This window comes from Grammomys surdaster, unplaced genomic scaffold (genome assembly GCF_004785775.1).
Source record: "Grammomys surdaster isolate TR1022 unplaced genomic scaffold, NIH_TR_1.0 100, whole genome shotgun sequence".
Lineage (NCBI taxonomy): Eukaryota > Metazoa > Chordata > Mammalia > Rodentia > Muridae > Grammomys > Grammomys surdaster.
The window spans coordinates 4,880,801-4,900,813 of NW_021604579.1; the positions used below are offsets into that span (position 1 = coordinate 4,880,801).

The window sequence follows — 20,013 nt, forward strand, 5'->3', positions numbered from 1 at the left end:
CCCTCTGCCTCTGCTACCCTCCTGGCTCCCCTAACATGCGATGAATAAACTCTATTCTATGCTATACCGTCGTGTGGCTGGTCCCTCAGGGGGAAGAGATAGAGATGCCTCAGCATGGGCCCGCTGAGACATCCCCTTGGTTTCCTTCCATCATTTTCCTTCAGCTGTGTTATACATCACTCACACTGTAAACTAATACAACTCAGAGTGGATTTTATAAGGAGCATTTGGGGCTAGGTATGGTGTTCCACTATTCTCAGGAGGCTGAGACAGGAGGAGTGTGAATTCAAATATGTGCACACAAATAAATGTAATTAAAAGAATTTTAAGGTGTATGCATACACATATACAAGCAAATATAAAAAAATGCTTAAAAATAATTCTACCTTGCTGGGCGGTGGTGGCGCACGCCTTTAATCCCAGCACTTGGGAGGCAGAGGCAGGTGGATTTCTAAGTTCAAGAGTTCGAGGCTAGCCTGGTCTACAGAGTGAGTTCCAGGACAGCCAGGGCTACACAGAGAAACCCTGTCTCGAAAAAACAAAAACAAATAATAATAATAATAATAATTCTACCATAGTAACATTTGCTGTGAAGATTGCCAACACAGAGATAATGCTTCATTAGAGGCAGTTTCAAATAAGACTGTTAATGACAATAAACATGCTTTAGGGCCTGAGGGTATACAACCTTGAGAACAGCCATAATCCTTTCCTAGATATTTTCTGGTAATCTCACAAATGAAACTACCACCTTTTGGTTTTGATGAAAATGTTAATCCCAAAGATGTAAGAAGAAATACCACTGACCCAAATTATGACCAAATTAATTAAAGCAAGCTTTTTTATTTGTGTATACAGGCTACCACCCACTAAGGCAAGTTTCAAGAGGTCAGCATAAGGTAAAAGGAAGACAAAGTTTGTTTGGTTGGGTTAGGGGGGCAGCTTGCTTGCTAGCTTGTTTTGTTTTTCAAGGCAAGATCTTTCTTTCTGTGTACACTTAGACATCCTGGAACTTGCTCTATAGACAAGGCTGGCCTGGAACTCTGCCTGCTTCTGCCTCCCAAGTGCTTCGATTAAAGGTGGGCACCACCACCAGGCCAGCAAGGCAAGATTATTATAGCTCGGGGTAGTGGCTTCCAAATAGGGGACAAGTGGACAAAACATAAGTATAACAAGTTAGCCATAATGACCTCCTAAAACAGAGACAAGATTGTGAGGTAGCAGGAACAAGGTGGTCATAAAAACCTTTTAAAACAAAGATAGGATTGCAAGATGGTTATAAACAACCTTTAAAAACAAGACATGTTTGCTATTCCCTGGAACAGGCAGTACAGAACCATTTGTGCTTAAGGTTACTAGTGGGGCATACATAGTCTAATCCTTGAAATCCAGGTTTAATCATAAACAGGAATGGACCTAGTTTGTCTTTACTATAAATGGCTTTTAAGCTGGGCAGCACACGCCTTTAAGCCCAGCACTTGGAAAGCAGAGGCAGGAGGATCTCTGTGAGTTCAAGGCCAACCTGGTCTACAGAGCTACTCAGACTACACAGAGAAACCTTGTCTTAGAAAACAGCGAGATGACTTATAAGCAGGCTAGTTTGTCAAAAACACCCTAAATTCCCATGCCACCCTATAATTTCATCAACTGAAACCCTCTCTAAAGCACCTCAAGAGTCACCCTCTGATCTAATTTCAATTCCTTAGCAACTTAGCAAATAGCTATTGTAAATACAATGAAGTGCGAATCTCTAACCTTCCCCATCTCTCTATTCACCTTGTGCTTAAGCCTATGCTATAATCTCCTTTTAATATACTCCAACTTTGCTTCATAGTGGCTCTTCCTGAAATCCTTTCGGAAGTTAAGTCAAGAATCTTTATTTCACCTAATATCTCTGATAAAGAACTCAGGATGCAATAGGGGACAGGGTGGAGCTGCATCTCCAGCCCCCTCCCCACCCCACCCCACCCCAACTATGACTGAGAGTAAGCATGTTAGCCAAGGAAAAAGAGTCAAAGGCAACTCAGGAATCTCCAGATTGAGATGTTCAGAGCAGCAACAAAAAGAGATCCCAGGATCCTATCTAATGTACTGTGTCAGCAGTAAGTAAAAAACTAGTATCGATGTCAAAATAGCCAAATACAGGCTTGTTGGACCCCTGCTCTTTGCACAGGCCTTCTAAAGAGATGGGCCTGGGTGCCGGCCTACTTTCCACTGAAGTCTAACAATGCTTTTGTGCTAGCCACTGGATGCTTGTTGGTCTGCTCTCAGCACAAAGGCTAGCAGACATCCCATCCCGCTGGCTTGCTTTAAAGAAGAAAAGAAAGCTTTGTTACAGGCTTGGGTAATTCCAGGACAGGCGCCCCAGGAGCGCCCAGTGGGAGGCTTATGCACGAAAGGAGCCTCCTGTTCTCAGCTAGAACATCCATAGCCAGTGAGAAAGCATACATGGGCACATCCGCTGAGGCCAGTTTGCCGCTGTACAACCTCTCCTCCAGGAGATTCACTAGAGCCTGCTTGAGAGGAGTCAAGAAAGAGAGGACACTAGTTCTGGCTACACACCAGCTTTTACTGACCCATGATATATCCAGAATATTTAAATGTTCCACTTGCTCTCCTTTCACATGTCCTTTTATTCTCTGCAACTTTTATTCACCCTTCCAAGCCTGGCTGGAGCCTTTCATTTTGGGAAACATTTCCTGATACTCCATCTTAGCGCCACGTCTATATCTTGTACGTACTTCTACTCCTGCTAAGCACAGTAAAAAGAGTAGGGACCAATTATTCCTGAACTTTCAAACCTTCAAACCCAGGACAAGCGGCTAAGGTGCCTATTTAACAGGATCCAGAAAAAATGAACAATGTGCTTTTAAATTTTGTTTTTGAACATGGGTTCTGCTCTACAGTCCTGGGCTTGCTTGGAACTCACTACATACCCAGGCCTGGCTATAGTGATCCTGGTATCAAAGTTGTTAGGGTCAGGCCCTAGTAGCTCCAACAACCTAGGATCGGCCACCATTCCTCAATAAAACATTTAAAAGCCAAGAAAAGAGACTTCTTCAAAGTGGCCATGCTGGAAAGAGGAACAATGAGGTTTGATGGCCCTACACCCCACTCCCTCCTTGGCCACCCCACTCCCACCACCTCAAGTCCTTTTTCTGGCACTAATATGTCATTTAGGTTGAAATGAAGGCAGAAGGTATGCAGTCCAGGCCAAGGCACAGACAGTCACACCCATAGCTGACCCACAATGTCTCAGCTCTAGTCTCTATTGCCAGGTGGTTAACAAGTCAAAACGCTGTCAAGTCTCCAGGGAAACAAGTTCCTCATCCAATGGCTCAGGGCTTCTGCCATTTGCTTCTCACAGCATGAAATTCCTGGGGGCCATTGTCTCAATAGTTTAAAGCTATAGGGAGGGGCACAAGTGTCTCTCCATGAATATCTTTGCTGCTAACAAAATAATTACAATTCTTTAACCTTAGGCTCCCAAGAACTAAGATCACAGGTTTGAGCCTCCTTGCCTATATAAATTCACCAATAAACAGTTGAATAAAAAAAAGAAATGCACTTAAATAAAATGGAAGCAGGGTCTAGAGAGATTACTCAGTCCTTGAGAACACTAATTGCTCTTTCCCAGAGGACCCATTAGGCTCCCAGAACCAATGTCTGATGAATCACAACTGCCTCTAACTCCAGCTCCAGGGTTCCAGCCTTCTTTTGGGCTCTGTGGGCACCCTAACTAATATATATGGCATGGATAAACATGAAAACAAAAAAATAACATTTAAAAATAAATAAATGGGCTGTCACTATCTGTAACGCCACTACCATCCAAGGCTCAGGATCCATTACTGAAGACGTGGTGGAAAGACGTAAAATCCAGAGAGCCATGAGAACTGGAACAAACCAAGGTCTTTTAGACACCACAGGAATGCTTTGCAGATGCACTCACAGAAACTGTGGTTACCTGCAAGAACCAGACCAAGCCAGTTAACATTTTAATAATGTAGAGGGAGGAGGGGCACATGAGCCTACACCCCTAACTGAGGAACTACTGAAGGTTGATGGCTTCTGGCAGAGGAACAGGCAGTCTTCCTTCAAAGGCGTGGCCCTGGTAAATGTGTTTCCGAAATGGCTGGACGCCTAGAATTAAATGGTTATTAAAAACTGTTGAAAATTGTACATAGTAACCAAGAATTATTCAATGAGCCTACTCTGGTTAGGGTGTCCTTTTCCTCAAAGGTATCCTAGTGCTGTGACTTAAGTATCTCTCTATTACTATTTGGAAAATGAGAAACCACTCTAATTATGTCTTTGAATTTCTGCCATTTTGCCAATCTTCCCACTGTGGAAGCCCTCCCACCCAGAGTAAGTGAATTGCATGTCCTTTAGGGCTTCAGTGTGCAGCATACCTGAACCTCACCTGCAGATTCAGTTCCCCCTTGGCCATGAGTATCTGCATGCCATAATTATGGGTAGATTTCTCAGTTGATATTTTTTTCCATAATACTCTAGAGACTATAAAACTTGTCAGACTCAACATAAACTCAAATTTTATTACTTGTCTTTTAATAATGCAATTTGTCAAATTCAATTCTAAGTAAAATAAAAGTCAATGGATGACCTAAAAAAAGATGTGAGAGGGAGAGAAATGGGGTGGGGATCTGAGAGGAGCTAAGTTGAGGAAAGTAACTATGATCCAAATACAGTGTATGAAATCCTCAAAGAATAAAAACATTAATTGAAATAAATTGAAGCAGATTTAAAGTTTCTTTTAGTGGATTCCCCCTCCCAATTTAGTGAATGAAATATAAATTAAGAGCTGGGAATGAGATTTGGAGCTCAATGATATAATTTTGTTTAGTGTGCTATCAGTTCATCCTTAATGCTGGATAAAATTACCAGGAAACAAAAAAGGAATTTAAGATAAAAATGTACAGATCTTAAATTGCACCAGCCATTACCACCAATGGAGGTGACAACAGCTAAAAATGTTTACCACCAAGATTGAGGACCTGAGTTTCACCCTCAGGAAAAACATGGTATAGGGAACCAATGGTAACCCAACACACCCTCACACACAGATAACTCCTGAAAGTTTGGCTGGTTAGTACTTCAGTACTCTTCAGGGATTGGAAAGTTGCAAGTCCAGAAGCTAATTACCTTTTCTTGGGCTAAGCTCTGGCTGAGCAGAATAGCCATTTCTTCCCCCGACCCCTACACCATGTTGGAACTAACATTTTATGACAATAGATTTAAAAAAAACAACTTTTGGAATCTATTAACTTAGCAGGCAACTAGCTTTTACCAACCCAAGAGGGAGAATGTCAGATAGCATCTTACCCTACAGCCGAGCTGCCATCCTCCCTCCATGCACCTGCCTCTGCTATACCCAACAATGTATTTTAAACTGGTCTTGATTTATGATTGTCTTTGTTCTGTAAAAACCATAAAAACTTTGTGAAAATGTTTCCAGGTTAGAAAGCAGTATTTGGGGTAACAAATCATGTTTCTGAGCCATGGTCACTCAAAATGGCTCCTGAATAAACTATTTCTTATTCCCTTATGGTGAGAACTATGGGGTTTCTGTGTCAACAACCAAAATAATTAAATGTAAATAAAATAAAGCTGGGGGCCAGGAAGATGACTCAGTAGGCAAAAATGTATAAACCTGTACATTTTTTACAAACCTGACTTCTTGAGTTCAATCCCTGCAGTCTACATGGAAGTGGAAAAGTGACTCCTGTGAGTTGTCCTCTGACCTCCACATGTGTTGTGGCACGCGACCATACATGTGCACACAAACAAAATAAATAAATGGAATAAAACAATAACAAATCCATCCAACTATTTATTTGGTCTAAAATACTTTTTTGAAAAAAAAAAAAAAAAAACAAGAACCCTGTCTTGGGGTCCAACACAGTGGTTCATACCTTTAATCCTACCAGTCAGGAGAGAGAGGCAGGATGAGTTTGAGACTGATCTACACAGTGAGTTTCAGGACAGCCAGGGCTATGCAAAGCAACTCTGTCTCAAAAGGAAAGAAAAAAGAAAGGAAGGAAGGAAGGAAGGAAGGAAGGAAGGAAGGAAGGAAGGGGAAAGAAGGAAGAAAGAAAGGAGAGAGCAGGGAGGGAAGGGGGGAGGGAGGGAGAGAGGGAAGGAGGGAGGGAGGGAAGAAGGGAGAAAAAGAAAAATAAGGAATAAGAAAAGAAGGAAGCAGCAGGAGCACCCTGTCCTTACTAGCGTACATGTCTTTACTCCTCAGCTGCTATAGGTTAACAACATGGCACTGTCTATCTCGGGCCAGTGCCTCAATGTGCTGACACTGAGAACTGAACCCAGGGTACCATGCATGACTGGCAAGTCCTCTACCATTGATCTACACATCCATCCTCAAGACATGAACTAAATCAGGTCATACTTGACAGCTTTATCCAATCTGATTTCTCATCTCCAAATCCTAAACAATTTTATCAGAAACATAACTTGGGCCATGCTCAAGAGCACCACTCCCCCCAGCCTGCCGTGGGGTAGCAACAACCCTGTACACGCCTCTGGATTCATACATGACCAGTTCTAAAAAATTACATTTAGTGTGTGTGCATGTGGCAACTCACCACAAACACTGGACAACCTGTGTGAGCTCGTTATCTCCTTCCATCCTGTGAGTCCTAGGTATTAATCTCAGGTGGTAAGGCTTGACAGCAAGATGGCCACACTGTAGGGTTTTGTTTTTAGATTTATTCATTTGAGACAGTGTTTTTCTGTGTAGCCCTGGCTGTCCTGGAACTTAATCGAGTAGGTTGATCTCAAACTCAGAAATCCGCCTGCCTCTGCTTCATGAGTACTAGCATTAAAGGTGTGTGCCACCACAGCCGGCCTTAGATTTTTTTATTATTATTATTATTATTATTATTATTATTATTATTATTATTATTATTTCGGTTTTTCGAGACAGGGTTTCTCTGTGTAGCCCTGTCTGTCCTGGAGCTCACTCTGTAGATCAGGCTGGCCTCGAACTCAGAAATCCGCCTGCCTCTGCCTCCCAAGTGCTGGGATTAAAGGCGAGCGCTGCTGCCGCCACCACCACCCAGCTCCTGCTTTTGTTCTTATCCCTTTTTCAGGTATCCACCACCCTGAAGGTAGAAGGATTCTGTTAAAATACAAACACACCAACTCAGCTGTTTACCCAGAAACATCCGGAAACATCAACAACCTCCCCTAGTAAAAGCTAAAATTCTTAAAGGTCCACAAGACTGTGCTCTGTGGGCAGTTCTTCTCTGCTGTCCACAGATATGTTGCCTCGCTGCAGCCACACCAGCCTCTCTTGGCATTTGCCCTTGCTTCCTTCTGTATTTTCACATCTGCACTCACGCTCTTCACTTCCTTACACTTTTGTCTCTAAAGTGACGCCACACCAGTATCAAATACAATTGGTTTTCTCCTTTAGCATTTAACTCTTCTCCCCACTTCTTATTGATTATAATAGAAATTCTACAACAGGAAAGAGTTTAATTTATTCATTACTGTATTCCCAGTACCCAGAAGAGTAGTGGATGGATATGTGGTTCAGAACTAAATATTTTTTCATGAATAAATGAGCAGAAACAAGTCAGGGAACGCTCCTGTAAGCTGTATGAATGCTTCTGTTGTTTGTCAGCGAGACTGCCAGCTTCATGTTTCTCAAATGTCAGAGGGAGTTACAAGCATGTACTACAATATATTTAGAGGGTTCTTACTAAATGAACAAAGCACTGCTGGGCGTGCACACCTTTGAACCCAGCACTGGGGAGGTGGAGGCAAGTGAATCTTTGTGAGTTTGAGGCCAGCCTGGTCTACATAGTGAGTTCCAAGACAGCCAGGGGTTATAACAAAACAAGCAAACAAACAAAACCTAAACGAACAAAGCACAAACAAAAATCATCCATGCCACCTTTCCCACAAACAAATGAGCAAAGGAGATGCCACACATTTGCAGAAACATGTTGGGATATTTTGCAAGTAGAAGTTTAAGAGAAACAAACTTTGGTACTGAAGAGATGGCTCAGCAGTTAAGAGCACAACTGGCTGCTCTTCCAAATGATGGGGGTTCAGTTCCCAGCACTCACATGCCAGCCCACGACCATCTGTAACTCTAGTTCCAGGGAATTCAACACCTTCTTCTACTCTCATAGGCACCAGGCATGCATGTGGTACATAGACAGCAAAAATACCCATGTAACTAAAGAGGGGATCAAATTCTGAAACCAGATTATACATGGTCCAGGAATCTAAATAAATTTGAAACAGAAGCATTTAACTATTAGTTATTACCTATGAAGACAATTTTGGCATATCAAAATGAAGACAAGAAAAACAAAAAATCAGGCATAGTAGCTCACACCTTTAATCTCATTGCTAGGGAGGCAGAGGCAAGTGGATCTCTGAGTTATAAACCAGTATGATCTATGCATAGTGAGTTCCAGACAGCCAGAGCTGCATAGTGAGATCCTGTGTCAAAACAACAAAACACCCATGTATATAAATAAATTTTAAAAAGACTGAAACTTGTAATTATAAAAGGATATGTGACATTTCATACCACTTTTTAAAATACAGATTTGTTTTTATTTATGTGTATGTATATGGGTCTGTGTGAGTACATGTCACATGTGTGCAGGTGTCTGCAGAAGCCAGAAGGTGGTGTTAAATTCCCTGGAGCTGGAGTCACAGGCAGCTGTAAACTGCCCAAGAACAGCAAGTTCTTGTAACAGCTGAGCCATCTCTCCAGCTCTTCATGACATTTTTTAGGCCCCCACCACCACCACTGGGGCAGCTTTTCACAGAACTGAGTCTCATTACATAGCTATGAATATATCTTAAATCTGTACTATGGACCTAGCTGCACAGGGTACTTTTATAGGTCCAGTAAGCTAAGCTCCATTAGAGAACCTGGGACTTGACATAGCTTAGAGAATGAGAGAAAAAAGATAGACTTTCTAAGACCTATAAATCAGAGTATATAGAAGACAACAAAAATAAAAATAAATAAATAACAGAGGCAGGAAACCAGCTATAAAATATTAGTAGTGACCTAAGCATACAATAACATCACAGAGGTTAAAGTGGAAAGAAATGTAAACAGAAAGAAAACGAGAAAGACAATAGAAAGATAGGACTGGGAAATGAAAAAAGTCAGAATGTATCCTACACGCTTTTATTTGAAGGGTCCCCAATCTATCTGCTTTCTTTCTTGAGACAGAATCTTGCTGTGTAATTCTAACTGGCCTGAACTTGCTATATAGACCACGCTGCTCTGGAATTGTAGATATACTAGCTAAGTGTCTAGCCCACAGCACACTCACTCAAGGTGTTTGTATGAACAGTAAAATCTTCCTCTGTAGTTTTGTGGTTGTGAGAGTGGTTTGTTTCCCTAGTGTTTTTTTTTTTTTTTTTTTTTTTGTATTAGGGGTTGAACCTAGGGCCTTCTACCCCTGAGCTATATCCCAGCACTCTCCTCATAGGCTGTCATTGTGCTCACCATGGTTAGTCCTTTAGGGATCTCTGAGCCACAGAAGCTACTATAATTGATATTCTTAGTAGTCTTTACCATGGGTCACAATAGCCCCAAGAACTGCCCCATGCTTGAAAGATATACATGTCTCTGCTGCCAGCGTTTACCTAACACAGGACAACTGGCAGCCTTGCATCCTACTCAAGGCAATTCAGGACAGAGGAATACTTTGTACTAGGCCATACAAAAACAAGGAAAGGAAGAGACAACTGACAATATCACAGCACACCAAGAAACTGGAATCGGGGTCTAGCTGCTCCTTTCCATAAATAATGCATGAGTTAGGTCACTGAACCCATAGAGTTTCCTTTCACTTTAAGCTCAAAGATTATGTAAGTCTGACCAAGGCAGCTCAGAAGCACATAGCAATTCATATAAACAAACATTTCCCAAGTTAAAGACTGAACTCTTGATCTTCTTGTTTCCACCTCCCATGCTGGAATTATAGGTGTCAGCCACCTTATCCAGCTGACCTCTAAGGGACTGAACATGAGAGGGAAATTAGTGGGATTGGGTGCAGGCTATGAAACTCCCAAAGAATCAATTAAAAATATTATGTTAAAAAAAAAAGGATAAAGGAAAAAGAATGTGTGCTTCTCAGAACAGAAATAGACAGAAAATCTTTGTAGATCTGGGGAGCTAATTCTAAGCAAATGCATTTGGAAAATTTTAAGGAACCATACTTTTCATAAATGTATATCTTCTATTACATTATAATTCAGTGAAAAACTTTTCAAAATTTAACAATAATGGAAACATGAGAAAAACTCTGACAAACCAGAATTCAAAGGAGAAACGTCATGGTGAGAAATACAAGTTTCAACAGTTAGTGGGCATTAAGCAATTTTATAAGCAAGACACTGTGGCAAATGAGCATTTTATATCTCATACTCTCAAGTGTCTTAGGTAGGTCACCCTTTCATCAGCAACATTTGTCACATTTAATTACTCCCTCCTCCTTGAGCCTCCTTCTTTCCCATTCTAGACCAACAAGCTCTCCAGCTTTCTTTCCTGCCTCCCTATCCACTCCTCACTGTCCTTCCTACTAAAGGTAAAATACTCCAGGGCTCACTTCCTCACATCAAAAACTATTACTATCTCCACTAAAACACAAAACCATGGAGGCAAAAATAGATTCAAACCTAGGCAGTCAGGATGCCAAAGGTTGTGCTCTTCCTCGCCATTCCTTCCATCAAGACATTCTAGCCGAGGGCTGGAGAGATGGCTCAGTGGTTAAGAGCAGTGACTGCACTTCCAGAGGTCCTGAGTTCAAATCCCAGCAACCACATGGTGGCTCACAACCATCTGTAATGAGATCTGACGCCCTCTTCTGGTGTGTCTGAAGACAGCTACAGTGTATTCATATATAATAAATAAATAAATCTTTAAAAAAAAAAAAAAAAAAAAAGACATTCTAGCCGGGCGGCGGTGGCGCACGCCTTTAATCCCAGCACTTGGGAGGCAGAGGCAGGTGGATTTCTGAGTTCGAGGCCAGCCTGGTCTACAGAGTGAATTCCAGGACAGCTAGGGCTACACAGAGAAACCCTGTCTTGGAAAACCAAAAAACCAAAATAACAAAACAAACAAACAAACAAACAAAAAAGACATTCTATACTCTTTCTCTGTTGAGACAGGGTCTCACTACGCAGTCCTAGCTGGCCTGGAACTCATTATGTACACCAGGCTGGCCTCTGTCTCCTGAGTGCTGGGACTGGCCTGAGAGTCTACATTCTAGCCTTCAGTAACTGAGAAAGAACATACCCAGGGCATGTAGGACTTTCTTTCTTAAGGTATTAAGGACAATTACCAGGCAACAACTCAACAGGAAACCAACACTCTTGCAAATTCCATTAAACAAGTTTCCTTCCTAAGTTTCTTCACTTTTATGCTTTGGTACTTACTTCTTGATGGGAAATGTGAAAATATTCTAGAACAAAGACTACCAAGCCTAGATGCTTAAGAAACTTTTTTAGGGTGGGGTGGAGGGCATTGAGATAGGGTCATCTCTCTAGGTAGCCCAGGCTATCCTGAAACTCTTGAACTATTAGAGATTCACCTGGGTACCTCTGCCTCCCAAATATGGGGACTAAATCTGCTTAGGAAAAAAGTTTTTTTTTAAATTATTTGTTATTATTGGAAAGATGGCTTGTGTTGTTACACACATGTGGAATCAAAGAACAACTTTTGTGAGTTAGTTCTCTTTAAGAGAGCTTTTAATAATATAGATGGGGTGGAGGCAGTAAGATTTCTCAGCAAGTAAAGGGACTTGCCAGCAAGCCTTAATAACCACAGTTCAATCTCTAGAACCAATGTGAAAACAAGTGACTCGACAAAGTTTTCCTCTGAGCCATGGTACAGACATACACAGACAGACAGACAGACAGACAGACAGACACACACACACACACACACACACACAAAGTAAAAATAAAAAAGACGCCCATCTTCAGAGTGTCAGGATAGCCAGGACTACATAGAGAAACCTGGTCTCCAAAACAAAACAAAAACAGAAACACAGAGGAGAGAAGCAGACAGACAGACCAACAGACAAGGGCGGTGAAATGGCTCAGTGGCAAATGGTGCTTGCCACCATGCTTAACAACCTGAGCTAAATTCCTCAAGCCCACATAATCTAAAGAGAGAACCAATCCCTGAAAGTTGTTCTCTGACTTTCACCTGAAGTTGTGGCCCACATGTTGCTACACACACACATATACATAGACAGACAGAAAAGAATGCTGGAAAAGAAAAATACAGATGTGGGTCCTGGTGTGGTGGATGGGACTACACACTCAAGAAACTGAAGCAGAAAAGAAAGAAAGAAAGAAAGAAAGAGAAGAAAGAAAGAAAGGAAGGAAGGAAGGAAGGAAGGAAGGAAGAAAGAAAGAAAGAAAGGAAGGAAGAAACTGAAGCAGATGCTGGGCAGTGGTGGCGCATGCCTTTAATCCCAGCACTTGGGAGGCAGAGGCAGGTGGATTTCTGAGTTCGAGGCCAGCCTGGTCTACAGAGTGAGTTCCAGGACAGCCAGGGCTACACAGAGAAACCCTGTCTCGAAGAAAGAAAGAAAGAAAAAAAAAAAAAAAGAAACTGAAGCAGAGGAAATTCCAGTTGAAGACCAGCTGAGGCTACACAGCAAGACCTTGTCTCAACAAAACAAAGAACGTAAATGGGACCGATCCAGACCCCTGGGATGTTTCCAAGAAGAAATCAAACATTTTCTGCAGCTGCTCACTTGGTATCTGAATTTGGGAAGCTTTTAAGAGAGATGCTTTGGTCCTCCAAGGTAACTCCCACCCCTCAGTATCACTGATTCCAATAGTAAGAAGGATCAGGAAACCAGAGCAGGTGATTCCAGATCACTACAGAAAACACTTCCCAGTGGTCTGGGAATCTGTTGCCAAGAAAGGGCTTACAGCCAAGCCATGCCATCCCTTCACCTGGAAGGGAGAAGAAATCCAGAGAAGAAGCAATTTTACACTGGAACACCTGTGTTCTCAGGGTACTCACCAAATATTACGAGGGGATACTAGAACACAGGTGCTAAGGCTGCTGTCCCAAAGGAACGAACTCACTCCACTTTAATGTAAATATAATTGCCTATGCATTTTACCTATATACACAAGTAAAATAAATCACAGATGCAGAGAGAAAGGTAAAGAAGCTACTTCAGCACGCTTATAGAAGTCATACCTCTGTAAGTGCATGCAACTGTCCTTGATGTACACACACACCCATGAACCTGAAAAACAAAACAGATTTTCTTTCAAACAAAATGAACAAGACATGAATACGATTCCATATGGGAAAAACAGTTGCATTAGCCAGAGATGGGAAACAATGCAATACTTGAGAAGTCCTTGTCTACCATCTCAATCTCGAATAAGATGCTAGATTGAGCTGGGCAGTGGTGGCACACACCTTTAATCCCAGCACTGGGGAGCCAGAGACAGGCTATCTCTGAGTTCGAGGCTAGCCTGGTCTCCAGAATGAGTTCCAGGACAGCCAGGACTATACAGAGAAACCCTGTCTTGAAAAACTAAACATACATACATACATACATACATACATACATACATTAAAAAGATGCTAGACTGAGGCCAGCAAGATGGCTCAGCATGTAAAGGCACTTGCCACCAAGCCCAATGACCTAAATTCAATTGCTGGGATCCACACAATGTTAGGAGAGAACTAATTCCTCCAGGGTATCCATGCTGGCTAGTCTTATATCAACTTGACACAAGCTAAAGTCATCTGAGAGCAAGGATCCTTAATTGAGAAAATGTCCCTATAAGATGTAGAGCATTTTCTTAGTGACTGATGGGGAAGGGCCAGGCCCATTGTAGTGTACCATTCCTAGGCTGGTGGTCCTGGGTTCTATAAGAAAGCAGGCTGAGCAAGCCATGGAGAGTAAGGCAGCACCCCTTGATGCCTCTGTATCAGTTCCTGCCTCCAGGTTCCTGTTCTGGCTTCCATCAATAATGGATTACAATGCAGAACTTAAGCTAAATAAACCCTTTCCTCCCCAGCTTGCTTTTTGACCACAGTGTTTCATCACAATAGAAACCCTAAGACAGTATCCTCTGACCCCCATGTGCCATGCATAGCAAGTGTCTGTCTATCTATCTATCTATCTATCTATCTATCTATCTATCTATCTATCTCCTAAATGTAATTTTAAAAGTTTTAAAGATGCCTAACTGATGAATGTCATTAAACGTCTAGTGTAGCACACCCAGAGGAGAATGCAATGGTACAGTGGTGAAGAGGGAGTTAGCAAGTCTTTTTTTTTTAAGTTTTTATTTATTATATGTGTGGTTGCTGGGATTTGAACTCATGACCCCTGGAAGAGCAGTCAGTGCTCTTAACCACTGAGATATTTCACCAGCCCGAGTTAGCAAGTCTTAAAACAGCAAGGGAGGGCTAGGGCTGTGGCACTCACCTAGATTCACTTTCCCAGAATTGACAAAATAAGATAAACAAGGTAACAAAATAGGATCCTTTGCTTGAGATTGCCTTGGCACTTTTTTTTTTCCTCCCTGTGTAGTCCTGGCTGTCCTGGAACTCTATAGACCAGGCTGGCCTCGAACTCAGAGATCCTCCTGCCTCTGCTGAAAATAAAGGTGTGTGCAATTACACCTGGCTCCCTTGGCCATTCTTTTTTCTTTTTCTTTTTTTTTTTTAAAGATTTATTTATTTTTCATTTATACGAGTACACACTGCAGCTATCTTCGGATACACACTAGAAGAGTGCATCGAATCATATTACTGATGGTTCTGAGCCACCATGTGGTTGCTGGGAATTGAACTCAGGACCTCTGGCAGAGCAGTCAGTGCTCTTAACCACTGAGCCATCTCTCCAGCCCTCCCTTGGCCATTCTTTAAGGCCAGGGCTGTAGCTCAACTGTAGAGCAATGGCCTAGCAAAGACAAGGTCCTGGGTTCAATCTCCAACACAAATCGGTAAACAAACAAACAAATAATATCAATACTTTCCAGAATAATTAAAAGAAAGCTAGTATGGTATAATGGGAAATTAGAGGGAATGTTGGGGACATACAGTTTGAGACTGGGTCTCACTATAAAACTCAGGTTTGCCTTGGAACTCAGCCAGTCACAAAGGCATCCTAGATCAGTTTCCTTGGTGTTGGGATTACAGGTGTGAGACCCTGGTTCTGTCATTAATTTCATTCAATTTGAAAGTGGTAGCTTTCTTCATGGTAGAAAATTGAGTTTTATACCTTTCTAGTACTTTACATGGTGTTTGTCATACATTAATCCAAGAATTATTGACTAGCATGAATGGTTTTTATGACCTAGAAATTTATTAATAGTTTAAGTGCTCTCTTTGAGATGGCATGAATGTATTTTTAGTGGTTAAAATAATAATAGCCCTCAGAGGCTTGTATAGTTGAATGCTTAGTCATCAGGGTGTGGTACTATTTGAAAAAGATTAGAAGGCATGGCCTTGTTGGAAGAAGAGTATCACAAGAAGTGGGCTTTGAGGTTTCAAAAGCCTGTGCCAGGCCCAGCTGCACTCTCTCCCCTCTCTCTATCTCTCTGCCTGCAGATCAGGATATAGCTAGCTCCCAGGTACTGCTCCAGCACCATGTCCCCACCATGATAATGGACTAAGACTCTGAAACTGTAAGTAAGCCCCAAATTAAATGCCTTTTCATATAAGAGTTGTCTTGGTTATGTCATTTCTTCACAGTAATAGAACTCTGACTAAGAGAGTACTGAAAAATCACCCTTCCAAGATCAGCTAAAATTTCTCTGTAAAGGATCCCATGACCGACCTAGGCTGTTAGCATAACAGCTCTACCTTCTCCTTTCCATGGTGTTACCAGCATGTTCCTTCTTCTTTGAGCAACTGCTGGTTTGCATCAACTGAGATCATCTGAGTTTAAAGTCAGATTATGATCGGCTCCATCACATATGCAAGACCTCTGATTTTAAATTTACTTATGCATTCATTCATTGATCACCATCATTACTGTGTGTGTGTTTTCACGCCCCAAACAGGAATATTACAACTGTCTAACTCCTATAGCCATTGTGAAGAGGACATGATCATAATATGCACTAGAAAGTATAGTTATTCTTTAGCATAACTGATTCCCCCACTTGGAATAGGAGAATACAGCGTGGATTGGTATGGTACCTCAGCAGGAAAAAGCATCTGCCACTAGGCTGAACAACTTGAGTTCTATCTCCAAGACTAATACAGTGGAAGAAAAGAACAGACTCCTGCAGGTTATCCTCTGACTCCCCCACACACACCCCGCAAGTAAATAAATAAACATTTAAAAACATTACAAGTGGAGCTGGCTGGAGAGATGGCTCAGTGCTTAAAAGCACTGGCTGTTCCTTCAGAGTATTCACGGCTCAAATTCCAGCACCCACATGGCAGCTCACACCTGCCTGTAATTCCAGTTCTAGGGGATTCGACACCCTAACACAGAAGTATATGCAAACAAAGCACCAATGCACACAAAATAAAAATACACATTGAAAATTTAAAAAAAACATTTAAAAATAAAGAAAAAGAAGTGCAGCTCTTGAGCTTGGGAGACGACTCAACAGGTACAAACACCTGCTTTGATGCCTGATGACCTGAGCTCCATCCTTGGAACCCACACAAAGATAGGAGAACCAATTCCCCAAAGTTGTCATCAAAGTTCTCGCTTCCATACACAGTACTAATATATAAGCATTTACTGACGGAGAAGTAATAATCACCAAATCAGTGAACTTGTTTTATAAGACGGAGCATTTTACTACCACTGTATATTGGTACCTTGTCTCAAAAGGCACAAAGAAAAAGAAAGGAGGAACATTTTCAGGTAGGTACTAGGCTGGGAAGCCAAGATGTATTTGATTTATCTAATTAGTATTTATGAAGAAGTCAGGCAATATTATTCTATCATTCACAGAGCACATTCATAGGCACAGACATCATATGACAATCTTCTATCTGCTTTCTTTCCCAACCCCCTTTGACATCACTATATCACAGTTAGGAGCTTTGCTTTTCTATCTGACCTTTCCTGCCTCATTCCTCACACAGATGACTACCACTGAAACATTCAAAGCCACAGGGCTGGGAACATAGTTTGATTGGTAGAGCACTCGCCTAGCATACACATAAAGTGTATGTGGTGGGGTATGCTTAAAATAGCAGTCTCCAAAAGGTAAAGGCAGAAAGATCTGAGTTCAAGGTCATCCAGCTCTAAGGCCAGCCTGCTCTGTGCACAAGTTCATTTCCACATCAAAATCTGAGAAGCAAACGAGATATGGCTGCATGCACCTGCAGTCCCAGCACTTTGGCTGAGGCAGCAGGACTGGAAGCCTGAGTGAGGTCAGTGTGGGTTATACAGTAAAACCTGTCTCAGAAAGGAGACACTTAAAAAAAATCACATTTTTCCTGATTCATTTTAAGCCTCTCTTCCTCCCTTTCTCTTTATTTTAGTTTGTTTTTGTGTGTTTGTTGTTGTGAGAAAAGGCCTCCTGTAGCACAGGGTGGATGGGCTTAAACTGACAATATATCTGCGGGTGACCTTGAACTCCAGCTCCTCCTGAGCCTCTGCATCTAGCTTCTGAATGACTGCCCACTCCCTCCTCAGTCAAGCCGGCTAGTGTTTACTTAACTGACTCAGGACAGAGAGATGCTCTTTTCCTTTTCTCCCCCCCCCCCCTTTTTTTTTCCAGACAGGGTTTCTCTGTGTAGCCCTGGCTGTCCTGAAACTCACTCTGTAGACCAGGCAGGACCTGAACTCAGAAAACTACCTGCCTCTACCTCCCAAGTGCTGGGATTAAAGGAATGCACCATCATTCTAGGTCTTGGGAGTGTGTTTTTAGGCAAGTGCTTAAAAGTTAGTGATGGTTCAACTTTGTAATTTTTAGTTTTATATTACATACTGATTCATACCAAGAAGAAAATTGGAATCTTGTTTTATTTATTTCTGGTGTGTGTTCACATACACATATAGGTACACTATTCCATGTGTGCTGGTGTGTGTGTGTATAGGTACATTATGTGTGCACAGAAAGAGATCAGAGGTCAATATTGGGTCTCCTCCTATCACTCTCCACCTTAATTCTTTTTCTTTTTTTAAAATAATTTACTTATTTTTACTCAAATCGTAATTCATTCACACTGGGGTTATAAACACAAAAAGGCAGGATGTGGGGAAGGGGATGACACTGGAGCGTGGGTGTTCTTAATTCTTTTAAAAGACTTCTTATTGGGGCTGGAGTGATGGCTCAGAAGTTAAGACCAATAGCTGCTCTCCCAAAAGACCTGGATTCAGTTCCTAAAACTACAATTATCTGTAAACCCAGTTATAAGGAATCCAATGCCCTTCTCTGACCTCTATGGACACTTCAGACATGTGGTGCATTTACATATAAACAAAACACTCATACACATAAAATAACATGCATATACACATACTAGCAAGATGCATATACATATAAAAAATAAAATAAATAAATTAATTGATGAACAAAATCCAGCCCCTTTCCTTCCTGAGTTCCTGGTTACTGAAAGCTGTAGAGTACTGATTACAGGCCAAATTCCTCACCTTGTTACTCAGGACTGAAAGAAGGGCATGGTGGCACATGCCCACAGCCTCAGCCCATGGAGGGGGACTCAGAGGACAACAGTTCTAAGGTATTCTCAGGTCTACTGAAAGTTCAAGGACAGCAGCATGAGATTCTGTCTTCAAAGACCAAAAACTGGAAAGTAATAAACACAAAAAGCACAAAAGGTCTGAACACTCTGGCCCAGCCTTCCTTATCTCCTATGGCATCAACCAACAGTCTCTTTATTGTGGTTATATAACTTGCCACTCCTACTTAGGGTCTAAGTTCTCACACTTTTACACTGTTGCTTAAAGAAGTATTTTTGAAACCTAATTTTCAAAAATTCTACCAATCCTTTAAAACTCAGTTAAGGAGCTGGGCAGTGGTGGCACACGCCTTTAATCCCAGCACTTGGGAGGCAGAGGCAGGCAGATTTCTGAGTTTGAGGCCAGCCTGGTGTACAGAGTGAGTTCCAGGACAGCCAGAGCTACACAGAGAAACCCTGTCTAGAAAAACCAAAACAAACAAACAAACAAACAAACAAACAAACAAAAAGCCAACTCAGTTAAGGGCATCTCCAAACAAGCCAGGTATGGTGGTACATTTGCTTAATCCCACCACTCAGAGGCAGGTAAATCTCTTTGAGTTTGAGGCTAGCCTGATCAAAGTTCCAAAGAATCAAGTTCCAAGACATCCAGGGCTACCTAGAGACCCTATCTCAAAAAAAAAACAAGAACAACAATAAAAATCTCCAATAGTGTTAATATAGCATTTGCTGTGCTACAGTGTGACCACACACTCTGCCATTAAGTTCCTTACATTTGTTGAACCTTGTGAGCCAGGCCTCACAACTCCAGCTCCTTAGCAGCAACTCCAGCTGCTTAGAAAGCTGAGGTGAGAGGATTGTAGGTTCAAGGTTTATCTGAACAGTTATTTCAAGGCCATTCTAGACAACTTACTGAGATTAGATTTCAAAATAAAAAATTAAAAAAAAAATTTAAAAAGGGGAGAAATGTTGGGGCTGGAGAGATAGCTCTACTGGAGAGCACAAGCTGCCCTTCCAGAGGGTCTGGGGTTCATTTCCCAGCACATATATAACCATCTTCCTTCTGACCTCCGTGTCTGTAGAAAAGTGATGCGCAATCATGTAAATAAAGCATTCATACACAAAATAAATAAAAATAAATCAAAAAAAAAAAAGTGGGCAGCAGTTAAGAGCCACATTTCAGCCAGGCGGTGGTGGCCCACACCTTTAATCCCAGCACTTGGGAGGCAGAGACAGGCCGATTTCTGAGTTCGAGGCCAGCCTGGTCTACAGAGTGAGTTCCAGGACAGCCAGGACTACACAGAGAAACCTTGTCTCGAAAAACAAAACAA

At 41.8% G+C, this 20,013-nt stretch overlaps 1 protein-coding gene across 1 annotated transcript in view; it reads right to left on the reverse strand.

Moving 5' to 3' along the window:
- Nucleotides 1–20,013, reverse strand: part of Tesk2 (testis associated actin remodelling kinase 2) — a 93,122-nt gene that overhangs the window by 20,639 nt on the left and 52,470 nt on the right. Inside the window, exon 4 of the mRNA XM_028784763.1 lies at nt 13,244–13,292. Within this exon, the coding sequence (XP_028640596.1) occupies nt 13,244–13,292 (49 nt within the window). The remainder of the gene's footprint in view (nt 1–13,243; nt 13,293–20,013) is intronic.